A 19,095-nucleotide genomic window follows, 5' to 3' on the forward strand; every position below is an offset into this window, starting at 1 on the left:
TTTTCTCAGCCTGTGATAAACCATTAAGTATATGTGATGTCTCTATAAGCAAGAATGAAAAAGATACAACTTGGAAGATTTCTCTAACAGTTTTGATTTTTTCTTTTTATTGTTTCATCATTTTTTGGTTCCTCCTTGATTTCAGGACTACGATGCAATGGTGAGGCTGGTGGAGACCCTTGAAATGCTTCCCACATGTGACTTGGCGGATCAGCATAACATTAAATTTCACTACGCGTTCGCACTGAATCGGTAAGATACATTCTACGTGCCTGTGTACAGAAAAGTTACATAAGCTTCTTAAAAACAACAGCAGTGAACGGGTGTGATAGACTTGGCATCATTGGCATGGTCTCCCCTAACTTTTTGCCTCTAATTCCTAGGTTGTTTCTGTGTGCTGGACTCTGTTTTTGTTGTTTTGTTTGCTCTGCACACTTTACCACTTCTGACCAGTGCTAAAGTGAAAGTGTTCCCTGTATAAATTTTATGTGTACATTGGCTTATCCATGATTGGCATATATGATTTACTAGTAAGTCCCTAGTAAAATGCACTAGAGGTGCCCAGGGCCTGTAAATCAAATGCTACTAGTGTTCCTGCAGCACTGGTTGTACCACCCACATTAGTAGCCCTGCAAAAACGGTTCAGATCTGCCACTGCAGTGACTGTGTGTGCAGTTTTAAACTGCCAATTTGTCCTACTTGCCATGCCTAAACCTTCCCTTTTTATACATGTAAGGCACCCCTAAGGTAGGCCCTAGGTAGCCCCATGGTCGGGATGCAGTGTATGTTAAAGGTGGGACATGTACTTATGTGTTTTACATGTCCGGACAGTGAAGTACTGCCAGATTCGTTTTTCACTGTTGCAAGGCTTATCTCTCTCATAACATGGGGGCTGCCTTTAAATATTATTAAAGCACAGATTCCCTTTGGGAGCAGATTGACATGTGGAGTTTGGGGTCTCAGAGCTCACAATTTAAAAATACATCTTTTAGTGAAGTTGTTTTTTAGATTGTGTGTTTGAAAATGCTACTTTTAGAAAGTAGGCATTTTCTTGCTTAAACCATTCTGTGACTCTGCTTGTTTGTGGATTCCCTGTCTGGGTCAGTTTGACAGTTGGGCTGTTTGCACTTCTCCTCTAGACAGTGACACAAAGGGAGCTGGGGTGTAGCCCTCATATCCTGAGGGGCCATCTGGGCTGAGGGGAGGAGTGGTCACTTATACCTGAAATGGCTGTGCCTGCCCTCACACAATGCAGCCTCCAACCCCCTGGTGTTTGTCTGGGGTCTGGCCTGAGCGAGGCAGGATCTTGAAAACAAAAGAGACTTCCCTTTGAAGTAGGCCTACTTCAAAGGCAGAAAGGGGTATAAGAAGAGCACCCAAAACCACTGAAAAGCAGATTACTTCTGGAACCAAGAGGAACCTCTGCCAAGGAAAAGAGCTGGGTGCTGGAGGAGGAGTACTGCCCCATTGCCTGTGACTGTGCTTTGCTGGGTTGGCCTACAGTAGCTGCTTCTGCCTGAGAGAGAACGAAGATTGACTTTTGTGTGACTTCCCACTGGTGAAGAATCTCCAAGGGCGTGAACTAAGCTTGTCTCCTGTTGTTGAAGTCTCAGGAACATCAAACACTTCTTTCTGCCAGCACTTAGGCGTTCTGCTGAGAGTCCTGCCTACGAAGTGGTGCCCTAACCTGTCTCTGGGCCCTGGAAAGGTGAAGCTGGTGGAAAAGGACAGAAATCCATGCAAAGACTGCCGTATGGGGAAACTTTCAATGCACCACCCGCTTTGCAGCTACTAAACGACCCGCCACCGGCCTCATGGCTAACATTGGTGCTCTACCTACACTGCGGCGGGAAGATCGACGCAACGCGGCTGGAGAAACGACGCACAACACCCGTAGCAGCTACTGTTAATGATGCAAGCCCCCACGCAGCGCCGTTTCTTGACACCGTGCGACTGGATTTTTACGCAACATCGATGGGTGCGGAAAATCAACGCACAGCCTGCCTGGACCCGAGGTGCCTGTCTGGATCGAGGCATCACTCTCTTGAGGAAGAGAAGAAACGACACACGACGACCCAACCGGAGGAGGAACGACGCACGGTCTCACTTGTGAGTGCGAAATTGACGCATTGCTGGCCTTTTTCGACATACACTCGCCCGCGCTGCTTTATTTTGATGCCACCCAGGTACTTTTGTGAAATAACAACATTCTCACTGCTTTCTAAGGATTAAGACTCTTTCTTTTTAAATTCATAACTTGACTTGTGTATGTTCGATTTTTGTGGTTTTGCTCTAGTTTTCTTTAAATAAATATTATCTATTTTTCTAAATCTCTGTTGTGTAATTTTGTAGTGTTTTCACTGAGTTACTGTGTGTGTTGGTACAAATACTTCACACATTCCCTCTGAAGTGAAGCCTGCCTGTTCGTGCCAAGCTACCAAGGGGTTGAGCGGGGATTAACTGAAGGTGATTCTCCTTTACCCTGCTAGAGTGAGGGTCCCTGCTTTGACAGGGACTTGTATTTGTACTTGACACAGTACAAGTGTACGCTAGTGTTTTCAGCGCAAACCATTACGTGACCACATACTACTTGTCTTTGTGATTTTTGCTTTTTTCTCTTTTTTTGTATTTTCCCCTGCTTCCATTTGGTGGCAATTCTTTATAGACTTTTGGACTCCTTTTGGGAACTTGTTTTTCTGCCTTTGGAACTTTGCACTTTTAACTCTTCATCATGTCTCAATCTGGGGATGCATCCGGTGGAGCTGCTTTTGATTTAGGGAAACTGGAGAACTATACAGATGCCCAGTTGAGGGAGGTCTGCAAAAACCTTGCTTGTCTCATTAAGGGCTCCACCAGGAAGGAGGAGCTGCAAAAGGCACTGAGGGCCTGGGTAACAGCCAAGGAAGCTGAGGGGCATACAGAGGAGGAGGAGGAGGAAGAGCAATCCATCCGCAGTGGTGTAGTGGGTGGACCTGTTATGTTTAGGGAGAGGGTCTCCAGGGCAGGGAGCAGTGTGTCCTCCAATGGTCTGATTTCTGAAGAGTTACAGGACAAGACAGGCAGAGAGGGCTCACTAGTTGGAGTTGGAGAACAGGAGGATGGCGGTAGAAGAGAAAACATTATTGTTGGCTCATGAGCTCAGCTTGAGGGAGCTGTATCAGAGGAGCCAGTCTAGTAGGGATGGTGGCAGCAACAACACAATGCACCCTGAGAGGAGGGTGCACATTCCTAAGGACCTTGACCTTGTGAAGGATTAAAAGAGGGAGGATGACATATTGTTGTGGTTTAAGGGGTATGATTCTGCTTTCCATATGAATATGGAACCCTGAAGCTCATTGGGGGTGGGTCTGTGGAAGCACTTCGAGATAGAGGGAAGGGATACTCTGACATCCTTAGGGGATCCCCAGGGGCTCACTTACCCTATCATGAAGGACGCCCTGATCACTAGGTATGGTCTCACCCCTGGTCAGTATGAGGACAAGTTTAGGTCCTATAAGAAGAAGGAATCCCAAACATGGTTGAAATGTGTTGATTCTTTTAGCAGGTCACTGGATGGTTGGGTGAAGGGCAGTAAGGTAACAACGTATGAGGGGCTTTACAAATTGACTGCTTGGGAACAGTTGTACAGTTTACGTTTTTCAGAGCTGCGCCAACACCTAAATGACAGCAAGCTGACTGACCCCAGGAAGTTTAGGTAGGAAGCGGACTGTTGGGAGAGCACCAGGGTCCAAAAGAGGTATGGGGAGACCATGCCAAGGGTAGTCAGGGTCCCCATCAGAAGAATTGGTGGGGAGGGGTAAGGGTAAACAGGGGGAGTTCTCTAAAGGGCCCCAATCTAGTTCCCAGGGTAAAGAATCCCAGCCCCCAGTAGAAAAGAAACCATGGGTCTCTACAGGGAAACCTGCACAGAAGGGGTCCTGCAAATGTTTTGCATGTGATCTGGAGGGTCACATGAGGGGGGACCCTAAATGTCCCAAGTGGACACGGGAACCCACTGGTGCTCAGTCACATGGTTTGGCCAGTGTAGCACTTGGGGAGGAGTTGGTTCCAGGTGGGCGGGAGCCAGTTGAGATGACCCTTGCCTCACTAGGGGACAGTGTGATGGTCCAGAGGACCATTGTGCCTGATAACACTAAGAAGTACAGGCAGTGGGTGACCATCAATGGACAGAGGGTGGAGGCTCTGAGAGACACAGGAGCCAGTGTGACTACAGTGAGGAGTCACCTGGTGTCTGAAGAGCAGATAGATCCTCATGCACTTCACCAAGTAGTTGCAGTGGACAACTCAGAGCGCCTGTGCAGAGTGGCGCAGGTTCCCTTTGAATGGAGCGGGGGGGTTCAGGTTCCTTGAAGGTAGCTGTGAGTCCAACCATGCCAGTAGATTCTTTGCTTGGCAATGTCCTGGAGGATTTCCCTTGGCAGGAAGTGGATGCAGGTCACACTTGGAGATGTTAGGTCTGCCTGGGTGTGTGTGTGTGTCTACTCTGTCTATGGCAGCCCGTCAGGGTGATCAGGAGACCCTGGAGCCTGGAAGAGTGGCCCAGGTGTCTGCCAGGAAGAGGAAGGGCAAGGTGCGTGGGAAACCAGCCCCAGAAGTTCCCATGGTCCAGGAAGAGACTGAACCTGAGGGGAAGGCCCTGGAGCCTACAGGGGAACCAGTGGCTGAACTGGGTGAGGTACCTGAGCTGTCACAGTGGCAGCAGGAAGGGGGGCCCACCAGGGAAGCATTCTGTGAGGCACAGAAAACATGCCCTACTCTGGAGAGTTGCAGAGCAGGCTGCAGACCAGGCGTCTGGCACGGAGCCTGGATCACATTTGATTTACTGGGAGGATGGCCTCTTATATAGTGAGCCTAAGGTTCCTGAGCCTGGGTCAGCTCATGTGCTGGTGGTACTCCAGTGCTTCAGAGCCTTCCTACTGGGTCTGGCTCATGATGTGCGTTTAGGTGGACATTTGGGCAGGACAAGACCTTTGATTGGCTTGTCACCCACTTTTACTGGCCCCTAATGCGCAGGCACTCCGATGCTCATTGTAAGTCTTTCCCAACTTGTCAGGCAAGTGGCAAGCATGGGGGAAAGGCAAAGCCCCCCCCCTACAACCTTTCCCTGTGGTGAGTACCCCATTTGAAAGGGTTGCTACTGACATTGTGGGGCCTCTGGATCCCAAGATAGCCATGGGCAAAATGTTTATCCTGGTCTTGGTGGACCATGCCACCTGGTACCCGGAAGCCATTCCTTTAAGATCGGTCACTGCCCCTGTGGTGGGCCATGCATTGATGGGGGGGGGGGTTTACCCGCATGGGGTTCCCCAAGGAGGTGGTGTCCAATAGGTGTATCAACTTCATATCAACATATATGAAGTCTCTGTGGAAGGTGTGTGGGTTAACGTACAAGTTCACCACACCTTACCAACCCCAAAGCAATGGTCTGGTTGAGAGATTCAACCGCACCTTGAAGGGCATGATAATGGGTCTATCAGAGCCCTTGAGGCGGAAGTGGGACGTCCTCTTGCCATGCCTTCTGTTCGCCTATAGGGAGGTGCCTCAAAAAGGGTTTGGCTTTAGTCCTTTTGAGCTGTTATATGGCCACCCTGTGAGGGGACCTTTGAGTCTGGTAAAGGAGGTTTTGGAGAAAGCCACTAGTAAACCCCCAGGATGTATTCAGTTACATGCTGGCTCTGAGAAACCAGACTGCCCACTTCAGGAGTCTCGCACAGGGGAACCTGGAAGCAAGCCAGGAAGACATGAAACTGTGGTATGACCAGAATGACACTCTGGTAGAGTTTCAAGCTGGTCAGGAAGTGTGGGTGATGGCGCCAGTGGAGCCTAGGGTGCTCCAGGACAAGTGGACTGGGCCATTTGAGGCCGTGGAGAGCAAGAGTGAAGTCACCTACCTGGTCGACTTGCAGACTCCCAGGAACCCTTTAAGGGTCCTGCATGTGAAACGGCTCAAGCCACACTTTGAACACTCTGAATTGTCCATGCTCCTAGCAACAGATGATGGGGTGGAGGAAGATAGTGAGCCTCTTTCTGACCTCCTGTCTGTTGGTGAAAAAGATGTGTATGTGGAGGGAGTGGTCCTCTCCCCCTCCCTGAACCCAGAGCAGCAAAGGAACTGTCGCCAGGTGTTCGGTCAGTTTGTCTCCCTGTTCTCTCTGATCCCAGGGGTCACACACCTGTGTACACACAATGTGGACACTGGGGACAGTCCTCCTGTTGAACACAAAGTTTACAGAGTGACTGACAGGGTGAGGGCTAACATTAAAGATGAAGTTTCTAAAATGTTAGCGTTGGGGATTATTGAGTTTTCCAGCAGCCCTTGGGCCAGCCCAGTGGTTTTGGTCCCAAAGCCTGCTGCTCCTGGTGCCACTCAAGAACTCAGGTTCTGTGTGGATTACAGGGACTCAATGCGATCACTAAGACTGACGCGCACCCCATCCCTCGAGCTGATGAGCTCATTGATTGGTTGGGAGCTGCCAAATACCTAGGTACGTTTGACCTTACCTCTGGGTATTGGCAGATCACCCTGACTGAGGGGGCTAAAGAGAGATCTGTATTCTCCACACCAGATGGGCACTACCAGTTTCGGGTGCTGCCCTTTGGGGTGAAGAATACACCTGCCACCTTTCAGAGGTTGGTCTACCAGGTGTTGGCTGGGCTGGATGATTTCAGTGCCAACTACATGGATGACATTGCTGTCTTTAGTTCCACATGGGAGGAACACTTGCAACACCTCTGTAAAGTGTTGGAGGCCCTGCAGAAGGCAAGCCTCACTATTAAGGCAATCAAGTGCCAAATAGGGCAGGGTTCTGTGGTGTACTTGGGACACCAGATGGGGAGTGGCCAGGTGGCACCCCTACAACCAAAAATTGAAACCATTCTGGCTTGGGACCGCTCCAAGACCCAGACTGAGGAGAGAGCCTTTTTAGGTCTCACTGGGTACTATAGGTTCGTCAAGGGGTATGGCACAATTGTTGCTCCCTTGACTGAGTTAACTTCCAAAAAGCAGCCCAGAAATGTGATCTGGACTGAGTCTTGCCAGCCGACTTTTGATTGCCTGAAGGCTGCCATGTGCACAGCCCCTGTGCTGGAGGCACCTGACTATTCCAAAGAATTTGTTGTGCAAACAGATGGCCTCAGAGCATGGTAATGGAGCAGTACTCCCACAGCTTAATGAAGAGGTCCTAGATCAACCTGTAGCCTTCATTAGCAGGAGGTTACTTCCCAGGGAACGTACGTGGAGTGCAATTGAGCGTGAAGCTTTTTGCTGTGGCGTGGGCCCTAAAGAAGCTAAGACCCTACTTGTTTGGGACTCACTTCCGTGTTCAGACAGTCCACAGGTCCCTCAGATGGTTAATGCAGATGAGGGGTGAGACTCCCAAATTGTTGAGTTGGTCCATCTCCCTACAGAGAATGGACTTTATGGTGGAACACCGGCCTGGCACCGACCACGCCAATGCTGATGATCTGTCCAGATTCTTCCGCCTTAGAGTTGAGAACTCCCATGAGAGTGTGTAGTTGCTCCCTACTTTCAGCTGTGGGGGACACATGTTAGACTTGGCATCATTGGCATGGTCTCCCGTAACTTTTTCCCTCTACTTCCCAGGTTGTTTCTGTGTGCTGAACTCAGTTTTTTCTGTTTTGTTTACTCTGGACACTTTACCACCACTGACCAGTGCTAAAGTGTAAGGGTTCCCTACATAAATGGTATGTGTACATTGGCTTATCCATGAATGGCATATTTGATTTACAAGTAAGTCCCTAGTAAAGTGCACTAGAGGTGCCCAGGGCCTGTAAATCAAATGCTCTTAGTGGGCCTGCAGCACTGGTTGCACCCACATTAGTAGCCCTGTAAAAATGGCCACATTAGTAGCCCTGTAAAAATGGCTCAGACTGTGTGCAGTTTTAAACTGTCAATTCGTTCTGGAAAGTGTACCCACTTGCCAGGCCTAAACCTTCCCTTTTTATACATGTAAGGCACCCCAAAGGTAGGCCCTAGGTAGCCCCATGGGCAGGGTGCAGTGTATGTTAAAGGTGTAACATATACCTATGTGTTTTACATATCCTGACAGTGAAATACTGCCAAATTCGGTTTTCACTGTTGCAAGGCCTATTTCTCTCATAGGTTAACATGGGGGCTGCCTTTAAAGCGCAGATTCCCGTTGGAAACAGATAGACATGTGGAGTTTGGGGTCTCTGAACTCACAATTTAAAAATACATCTTTTAGTGAAGTTGTTGTTTAGATTGTGTGTTTGAAAATGCCACTGTTAGAAAGTAGGTATTTTCTTGCTTAAGCCATTCTGTGACTCTGCTTGTTTGTGGATTCCCTGTCTGGGTCAGTTGGACTGTTGGGCTGTTTGCACCTCTCCTCTAGACAGTGACACAAAAGGAGCTGGAGTGTAGCTGCATATCCTGATGGGCCATCTGGGCCTAGGGGAGGGGAGGAGTGGTCACTTACACCTGAAAGGGCTACACCTGCCCTCACACAATGCAGTCTCCAACCCCCTGGTGTGTGTCTGGGGCCTGGCCTGGGCAAGGCAGGATCTTGAAAACAACAGAGATTTCTCTTTGAAGTAGGCCTACTTCAAAGGCAGAAAGGAGTATAAGAATAGCACCCAAAACACCAGACAATCAGATTACTTCTGGAACCAAGAGAAACCTCTGTCAAGGAGAAGAGCTGGAAGCTGGAGGAGGAGTACTGCCCCTTTGCCTGTGATTGTGCTTTGCTGGGTTGGCCTGCAGTAGCTGCTTCTGACTGAGAAAGGACAAATACTGACATTTGTGTGACCTCCCACTGGTGAAAGAGCTCCAAGGGCTTGAACTGAACTTGCCTCCTGTTGTTGAAGTCTCAGGGACATCAAAGACTTCTCTCTGCCAGCACTTGGGATTTCTGTTGAGAGTCCTAACTTGTCTCTGGGCCTTGGAAAGGTAAAGCTGGTGTAAAAAGACAAAAATCCACACAAAGACCGCAGTGCGGGGAAACTATTGTCGCACCACCTGCTTTGCGGTTGGAGAAACGATGCGCAACACCCACAGCGGCTGCTGTTAATGATGCAAGCCCCCATGCAGCGCGGTTTCTTGACACCATGCGACCGGATTTAAACGCAACATCGCTGGGTGCTGAAAATCAACAGAAAGCCTGCCCGGACCCGAGGTGCCTGCCGGGATCCACGCATCGCTCTCATATGGGAGAGAAGAAATGAAGCACACCAACCTGACCAGAGGAGGGACGATGCACAGTCTTGCTTGCGAGTGAGAAATCAACGCATCGCTGGCCTTTTTCGACGCACACTCACCTGTGCGGCTTTATTTTGACCTTACCCAGATACTTTTGTTAAATAACAGTATTCTCACTGTTTTCTAAGGATTAAGACTCTTTTTCTTTTTAAATTCATAACTTGACTTGTGTATGTTGGATTTTTGTCGTTTTGGTCTTGTTTTGTTTAGATAAATATCTATTTTTCTAAACCTGTGTTCTGTCATTTTGTAGTGCTTTCACTGAGGTACTGTGTGTGTTGGTACAAATACTTTAAACATTGCCTCTGAAGTTAACCCTGTCTGCTCATGCCAAACTACCAAGGGGGTGAGCGGGGGTTAAGTGAGGGTGATTCTCGTTTACCCTGACTAGAGAGAGGGTCCTTGCTTGGACAGGGGATAACCTGACTGCCAACCAAAGACCCCATTTCTAACAGGGTGCCTATAAAATAATTTTTGCTTTCTTTCCAAACCTGTGCTTGGCTAATTATACTGGGACCCATTCGAGATATAACATGTTAATTGGGCAATTTTCCAACAGAAAATGAAAAGAAACAACAAGCCAGTTTTATGGATCTGGCACTCTTCTTAGTCAAAGGTTGCAGCACAGTGGCATGCGAGCCCCAAAGCAAGTCCACAATACCTGCTCTAGCTGTGCGACTTGTGAAAATGGGAAGGAATTGAATTATTGGTATTTGCCAGGTGGCAATGATCTGGATCTTCCCTAGGATTGATAGAAGACTGAGGGTCCCTTCCAACACTCTTCAATGCTACCCACATGAACAAACTTCCAGAATGAGTAACAAGAATGTGAACAACAGGACAGGGCATATGCTGTGCTAAAGGTTACCATAGGAGCATGAAGCCATGAGTAATTGTGAAACAGGTGACAGTATGCCTTCGGTGGGGCAAATAGGTTGAAATATCAACTGCTGTATTTTTCTGCAAATAGTTATTTCTATTTTTTTGTGTGCAAAAATACATACACACACATATATATATATATATATATATATATATATATATATATATATACACGTGACTGTGTGTGTGTATGTATATATCAATGAAAAAACTTAAAGCTAAAAGATTAAAGCTCAGTTATAGTCAGGAAACCCTACTTTCCCTTTACAAACGATATTTAAACTACCCAAACTTTAACAATTCTAAAGTTATAGCTATGACTTTCATTTACAATTTATCCGCCAACTTCAAATTATTATAAGTAGCAGACCTTGTTACACACTCTTTTGAGCTAGCTAACCAGACTACACTATCTATAACGTCCCCCTCTACCATGCAATGTGTTGTGAGAAGTAATGATATTTTCAGAAGTTATATTTGTTGTTATGAATGCTATGATTTCACAAGCTAAAAGTGATGTAATATGCAAGGGTATAAACACAGCATGGAATAGGCATCAGTTATAGTTAATGTGGTGTGTGGCAAGTGAGGTGATAAGACTGTGTAATTTGAAGGTGGTGTGTAAATTATAAATTGAAGTTATAATTATAACTTTACAATTTTTAATGTTTGTGTACTTTAAGTTGAGCTTGTATCAAAAGAATAAATAACATATTTCTAACTATAAATTACCCTTAACGTTTATTGTTTTATTGCATGTTAATGGTTTTTGTTTATTAATAAAAATGTGTTTCAAATTGCAATGTGGAGTGTCATTGAGAGGAGTGTCTTAAAGGGGAAGATGGTACAGAGCAGCCAAGGAAACATTTATAAGATTCTGCTGGATACGGTCCCGGATGATTTAGATTCACAATAAGCAAGTTGAGCCGCAAAGCTCAGGGAGGGGGATACAGCTCTGCAGGCATCAGTCGGATTGGGGATGAAGGTATTCTTGTCGGCCAACTTGAGAACTCAGCATTACAAAACCCTGTTTACTCTCTAGTACACGCCTGCTAAGCTGTTTAGCTGGGGGAAAGGGGAGGATGACAGCTGTCCTAGATGTGGAGTAGGTCCGGCAGATAGGATTCGTGTGTTTTTTGGCTGTGGGAAACTAGAGGCATTTAAAACTAGAATAGAGGCATTTTGGAAATTGACGCTCAAACGGGAGATCCATATCACCCCATTTATGATTTTGTTGAGTCTTGACCAGGATACAGTTGCTGACCAGGGTCAGATGAATTTCATCTTTCTTTCTTTCCATGGTGGTAGTACACCTCCTAATAGCAACAGCCTGGAAAAGTGCTGACCCACATACAATCCAACAATGGCTTGGACAGCTCTTATGCTTGTACAACTTAGAGAAGTCACTGTATAACTGTAAAAGGAAGGGGGCCAGAAGGCAGGGTATAAGGATTTGGCTCTCTATGCTTGATTGAATAGCAGTCAAGCTGCGTTATGAGGTCCAGAGGATGTAGCCGAGCACAATGATGGAAACAGGGCTGTACCGAGGGAATAATTTGCTGGCGGGGTTTAACCTGAATTGCACTGTGCCACATGAAATATTCTGCACAAATCTTGATCCTTATTTTCCTGATTGATTAGGAACTTTCTACATTTTCCTCATTGTGCATGATGTATAATTAACTGGTTTTGTATGTTTGCTGACATTGCTCATTTTTTGGGAAAAAGGAATAAAATAAATAAAAAAACAATAAAGGAGAGTGTTGTAGAATCTAGTGTCAGAGAGTGGAGTATTTTAGAGCGGATTAGAATGGAGTCGAGTATAGTGAAGTGACATAGCGTACAGTGGAGTAAAGAGTTATACAGTGGAGTAGTGTGGTGTCTCATATCATGGAGTGGAGTATCGTACAGTGAGAGGGTGCATTGTACAGTGTAGTGACGTCCAACAGTAGAGATGAGTGTGGTACAGTGGAGTGTCGTAAACTGGAGTGTCATGAAATGAAGTGTAGTAGAGTAGAGTGTCATTGAGTAGAGTGCCATAGAGGCGCACAGAATGTATCGGAATGCTGAAGAGAGTTCAGTGGAGTAAAGTGTTGTATAGTTCAGTGTTGTTGAGTGTAGTGTCATGTAGTAGAGTGGTAGAGTCCAATACAGTGTAGTTTTGTACAGTGGAATATCATTATTTGTGAGAACACATTGCATGGTAGAGTGGTGAGTTATAGTTAGTGTTGTCTTGATAGCGAGCTGAAAAGAGTGTGTAAGAAGGTCCGGTACTTATAATAATTTGAAGGGAGTGGATAAATTGTAATTGAAAGTTATGACTAAAACTTTAAACATTTTTAATGTTTGTGTAGTTTAAACTTGGTTTGTATAGCAAAATTAAGTTGTCCTAACTATAACTAAGCTTTAACTTTCCTTTTTCCATTGAATTGCAATTTTTTTTTTTTTATAAAAATATGTTTCAAATTCTAAAGTCCAGTGTCACAAGTGGAGACTTGTTATATGGAATGTCATACAGTACAGTGGAGGTGTGTGTTGTAAAGTCTGTTGCCATAGACTGGAGTATTGTAGATTAGAATTGGGTGAAGTAGAGTGAAGTAGCATATCGTACAGTGTAGGAACGTGTTATATAGTGTATTGGCATGGTGTCTCATGCAGTAAAGTCGAGTATCATGGACTGGAGTATCGATTATAAAGTGGAATGGTGTGTCAAACAGTAAAGTAGGGAATCGTAGACTGTCATAGAGTGAAACAGAGAGTTTTAGAGTGGAGTAGGGTGAAGTAAGTTGTCATAGAGTGGAATTGGTCAAGTGGAATTTCGTAGAGTTCAGTGGAGGAGAGTGTTGTAGTGTGGAGTGCCGTTTCATAGAGAGAAGTTGAGTGGTGTGTTATCAAGTGTCATACAGTGTAGTACAGTGGCATAGGGTGAATGGGCATAGAATATCATAAAGTGAGGTACAATGTTGTAGAGTGGAGTTGCATACAGTGGAAAAGAGTGTCAGACATTGGAGCTCCGTAGAGCGGTGTATAGTATAGTGGCATAGAGTGGAATAAAGTTTAGTAGAGTTGAGTATAGTGGAGTGGAGTACACAGGAATGGGGTAGCGTAGAGTGGAGTACAGTGTCAGAGTGGAATGGTGTGATGAGTAAAGTGTCATAAATTGGAGTATTGTGTTGTACAGTAGAATGTAGTGGGATGTCGATCTGTGTTGGAAAGTGATGTAGACTACAGTAGACTGGCATACAGTGTAGTTGATTTTTGTAGAGTAAAGTGGTGTACAGTATAGTTTTGGAGAGTGTAGTACAGTGGATGTGCATAGAGTTTCATAGAGTGCAATGGCATTGAGTGGTGAAGAGTGGAGTAGTGGAGTAGAGTGGAATACTATGTCAGAGTAGAGTGGAGTAAAGTGAGATGGAGTGGCATACAAAAGGGTTGCGTACAGTGTCATATAGTGGACTAGAGTATCATAGAGTGGAGTGTTATAGAGTAGCATGTATAGTACAGTGTTGTACAGTGGAGTGAATGGTATAGATAGGAGTGTGACACAGTGTAGAAGAGTGTTGAATGGAGTATAGAGTATAGTAGGATGTGAAACAGTGGAGCTGCATAGAGCGGATTGTTGTACAGTGTAGAGTGAGGTAAAGCCTCATACAGTGGAGTATGGTTGAGTAGAGTGGTGTAACCTAATGTGAAATGAAGTACAATAGAATATATTGGTGTGTATCATAGAGTAGAGTGGCACGGAGTGGAGTGTGCTAGAGTAGCGTTAGTACTAAACCATTATTGGAGTGGGGTATCGTAGAGTAGAGTTTTGTATCGTGGAATAAAATGTTTTACATTGGACTATACAGAAATAGAGTGGAGTAGAATGTCATAGAGTACCAGACATGTGGTAGACTTTTATAGAGTGTAGTTATATAGAGTGGAAGGGAAGTAAAGTGGAGTAGCATAGAGTGGCATATCGTAGATTGGAATGCTCTATAGTGGAGAGTGGAAAAGTAGTGTAACATAGAGTGGAACAGCATAAAGTGGAGTGGTGTACAGTGGAGTGGCATAGAGTGTAGTAGGGTACAGTGAATTAGCATAAGGTGGCATGACAACATTGAAGTGGTGTAGCGTAGAGTCAAGGAAACTGTTATCAATTGGAGTGGTGTTTCAAACGGTAGAGTGGAGTGCTGTGTCGTACAGTGTTAGAAACTGCTGTAGAGTGGAGTAGTTTGTTGTACAACAGAGTGTACATGCATAGAGTTGAGTGCAAATTTGGACTGTGGAGTTACGAGGAAAGGGTGGAGTACAGGCTAGTATAATGTCATACAGTGGAGTAGAGTTTTGTAGAGTGGAGTTATATAGAGAGGAGGGGAGTGCACTGGAGGGACAGAGTGGAGTTGCATACAGTGGAGTGACAAAGTGGAATAGCGTACAGTGGAGTAGCATAGACGGGGTGGCGTACAGTGGAGTAGCGTAGAGTGTAAATGTATATAGTGTAGTAGCAAAAAGTGGTGTGGCGTAAAGTGTAATAGTGTACAATGTAGTAGTGTACAGTGGAGTGACGTACAGTGAAGTAGTTTAGACTGGAGTGGTATATTGTGGAGTGGAGCAGAGTGTAACATCACACAGTGGAGAGGCATACAGTGAAGTGGGGTAAAGTGGAATGCCATACGGTAGCGGGGAAAAGATTAAAGCTGTGTACAGGAGTGGCGTACAGTGGAATAGCACAGAGTGAAGTACAGTGGAGTGGCATAGAGTAGAATAGCGCAGAGTGGAGTGGCATGCAATAGAGTGCTATGGACTGAAGTAGAGTATCGTGGAGTGGAGTAGAGTGAAAAAGCATATAGTGGAGAGGTGTAAGTAAAGTGGCGTCCAATGGACTAGATTAGAATGGAGTGGCATATAGTGGAGTGGCATACTGTGGAACAGAGTAGAGTGGAGTGGTGTACAGTAGAGTGGTGTAGACTGGAATAACATATAGTGGAGTAGCCTACAGTGCAGTGGCATACAGTGAAGTGGTTTAGACTGGAGTGGCGTACACTGGAATGGGGTAGAGTGTAGTAGTATACAGTGCAGTGGAATACAGTGGAGTGGTGCCCAATGGAATAGCATAAAATGGAGTGGGGTAGAGTGGAGTTACATACACTGGAGTGGTGTTGAGTGGAGTAGCATATAGGTGAGTGGCATACCATGAATACCATAATATGGAGTGGCATAGAGTCAAATAGCAAATATTGGAGTAGGGTATAGTGGAAAGCCATACAGTGAAGTGGCGTACACTGAAGAGGCATAGAGTGGAGTTGTATACAGTGTAATAGCATAGAGTGGACTGGTGTAGAGTGGAGTTGTTTACAGTGTAATAGCATAGAGTGGAGTGGCATAGGGTTGAGTGTTGTACAGTGTAGTGGCGTAGAGTGTAATAGTGTGCAGTGGAATAGTGTAGGGGAATGGTGAATAACAGAACGATGTAGGCTGGAGTGGTGTACAGTAGCATTGGGTAGAGTGTAATAGCATACAGTGGAGTGCTGTATATTGGAGTGGGGTCCAATCGAATAGCATAGAATGAAGTGACATAGAGTGCAGTACACTGGATTGGCGTACAGGGGAGTAGCACACAGTGGAGCACACACAGTGGACTAGCATAGAGTGGAATGCCATACAGTGGAATGGCATAGAGTGAAATAGCATACACTGCAGTAGCGCATAGTGGAGTAGCATACAGTGGAGTGTTGTACAATGTAGAGGCATAGAGTGGAGTTGCATACAGTCTAATACAGTGGACTGGAGTGGAGTGGAGTCGGGTACAGGATAAAAGCGTAGAGTGGAGTGGCGTAGAGCAGAGTGTTGTACAGTGGAGTGGCGTAGAGTGTAGTAGTATATAGTGCAGTAGCATACAGTGAAGTGGTGTATAATGGACTGGAGTGGAATAGGGTAGAGTGTAATAGCATACAGTGGAGTGGCGTACATCGGAGTGGGGTCCAATTGAATAGTGTAGAATGAAGTGGCATAGATTGGAGTACCATACACTTGGGTGGCGTGTAGTGGAGTTGTGTACATTGGAGTGGCATCCAGTGAAATAGTATACAGTGGAGTGTTGAAGAGTTGAGGGGCATGGCAGTAGAATGGTGTAGAGTGGAGTGGCGTAGAGTGGAGTCATACAGTGTAGAGGTGTAAAGTGGAGTGCCATAGATTGGAGTGGGGTAGAGTGGAATAGCATATAATGGAGTGGCCACAATGGCGGGGCATTTGGATGTATGTGAAATTTAGCAGCAATGTAGATTATGGTGTGCAGAGCAGTGCAAAACAGTGAATTGCACTGCCTTGCATTTCTCCAGATTTACCAATCACTGCAGGGCCATGCATGGTGGCCTTGCGTTTCTTTGTAAACCTTACTTAAGTATTGTATCATCTCGATAAGACCTGATATTATTGCTGCACATAAACCAACCTTATCTTGGGTAATCATCACCACAACTTTCTACATTACAAATATCTCCACCAGGCAGATATGACCCCTAAGGCCTTAGCCAAACTTGACCCTACTAGGTCCCACTGCTGCCCTAAGTGGCAGGTGGAACAGGCTGATTTCCTCCATTTCTCATGGACTTGTGCGGCAATTTCCTCTTATTGGGAGGAAATTCATGTTACATTGTATTTTTATGCTTGACCAGCCACTTACGCCGGATCCTGTGATGGCCCTACTAAGTTATGCTGCCTTGGGGTTTACGTCGCTGCACTGCTATTGTTCTGCTCCTGGCCAGGCGGCAAACCACACTTCATTGCGGCAGTGATAATCTTCCCACAGTGCCTGCTTGGCTGAAAGACCTGTCATAATGCGACACCACCTCTAAAGTGTATGCCTCTATGCAACCAGTTAGTTCCAGACATACGGATATCTGGCAACCACTGCAGGACTATTTATTGACACTCAAGTCATACAGAAGAGTGAGAGGGGGCGGATTGACCACTTGTGTTCTCTGATTGCCTTTGAAAGATTGCCCCCAAGGTTCCTATTGGGTAGCCCCTTCATGATGTGTTACCTTTTTGTTGTTGTATATCTCTTAAGCTCCTTTTTCCGCAATATTGTTCCCTTCCTTTTACTCTTTGTCTCTCCTTGTTTTTTTTTCCTCCTCCTTCTTCATATATACTCTACTGGTGTATGGCACAAGGCACTGTCTTTTTCTTTGTTGTGTCGTAGCTTCATTGTGCTTGTATTATGTTAGAAACTGATAAATAAAGCTTAAGAAAAAAAAGTTTTGTATTTATCCATGTGACTCCATGAGTGATGCAAGGGCAGTGAAATCCAGCAATATAGCTAGGCCTTAGTTATATTTTGGACCATGGTATACCGTGATATAGTTAAGTAGTAGGTCCCTACCTATTACCACTTTATTAAAGTGGAAATAGGTAGGGAAATGTATTTATTATATAGTTATATTGTTTTAGATATTTTTAAATAAGTTTACAGCCAAGTACTGCAGTAGCTTCACAAAAAGTAGCGAAATTCCGCGACAGTACCACAGTGACAGATCTCACAAAGTTTAGATGCCTTTTAACTTAAAAAGTACTTACCCAACTTAACTGCAGTACCCAAAAAGCATCATCTTGAAACTATAATGTATGATCATGCTGTAGTTCATGTAAATCCATTCATCTGTTTTCGCGCTACATCAAATAAAACAGTCTATGGAAAATTCCTTGGTGGAAAAACATGTATTGAGACCACCTTTTACCTTTGCACCCCTTAACGATTCACCGCGAAAATTTACATTGTATCAAAATGTAGAAAATGCTATAGGTCTGGAAAGTTTTGTAGTGATTTGTCAAACGAGTAGAAAGTTATTAGGAAAATAATATCAGAGGAATTCCTATCTTTGGAAATACTGACTATAACTAGAGAGGGGTTATCAGATTTAATGAGATTTCTTTGTTTTATCCATTACATTTGTTATGTATTTGTTTATTGATTTACATAACCATGTGACCATAAATGTGCCTTTTTGTTGTTCATGTAGTAATTGTCAAACTTTGCACATGCAGTCAAGTTTATTTTTTGAGCTTTCTTGCTACTTCTTGAAGGATTGTGCTACATATAATGCCCAAAGTGAATGAAAGCCAGTCATTGTTGTTCTAAAAAATTAAGATTATTATTTTTGTTCCTAATGGCCAATTACATGCCCTCCATATAGTAGTTTGGGAAGCTCACTGCTAACTCACTTTTCCACTTTGTTGCTCAGGAGTACATAAGAAAGATGGTTTTTGTTTGGCTTGTTGGGCCATCTTTATTTCGTGAGCCAGAAAGCATGCAAAGAAAACCTATGTAGATAAAGATGTATTTTATTTGCTATGTATTTGCTTGTAGGTGTCCATTAACATGTGACCATAAATAGATTTTTCATTTGTTCATGTAGTAAATCTGCAACTCTACATTTGCAGTCTGGTTTGTTTTTTGGACTTCCTTGCTACTTTCAGTAGTATTGTGCTACAAGATATAACTTAGTTGAAAACCTTTGGCACAGATTTATACTTTTTAATGCAAAAAGGTATAGATCTGGCTAGCGCCATTCAAGAGTGCCAGCCGGGCACCATATTTAAGGAATGGCGCAAGCCGGTGCTAATACCCGGTTAGCGTCAAAATACATGATGCTAACTGATGGGGGAGGCGTAGGGAAAACTGGAGGTTGTGCATGAAAGAATGGCGCTAGTCAGGTTAGAGTCAAAATAATGACTCTAACCTGACTAGCGCCATTGTTAGACGCACAACCCCCATGGACATGACTCCTGTCTAATTAAAGACAGGAGTCATGCCCCCAGCCCAATGGCCATGCCCAGGGGACTTAGGTCCCCTGGGCATGGCCATTGGGCACAGTGCCATGTAGGGAGGCCCAAATTAGGCACCCCATGACGCTATAAAATAAAATGGTAAATACTTACCTCTACTTACCTGTACTTACCTGAGATGGGGTCCCCCATCCTCTGGTGTCCTCCTG

General features: G+C 45.0%; 1 protein-coding gene across 1 annotated transcript in view; it reads left to right on the forward strand.

Annotated features, from left to right (window-relative positions):
* The window catches only part of MAP3K15 (mitogen-activated protein kinase kinase kinase 15), a 1,103,876-nt gene that overhangs the window by 533,036 nt on the left and 551,745 nt on the right, over positions 1 to 19,095 (forward strand). The window contains exon 6 of the mRNA XM_069204696.1: positions 146 to 252. Within this exon, the coding sequence (XP_069060797.1) occupies positions 146 to 252 (107 nt within the window). The remainder of the gene's footprint in view (positions 1 to 145; positions 253 to 19,095) is intronic.

Source organism: Pleurodeles waltl, chromosome 8 (assembly GCF_031143425.1).
Source record: "Pleurodeles waltl isolate 20211129_DDA chromosome 8, aPleWal1.hap1.20221129, whole genome shotgun sequence".
Lineage (NCBI taxonomy): Eukaryota > Metazoa > Chordata > Amphibia > Caudata > Salamandridae > Pleurodeles > Pleurodeles waltl.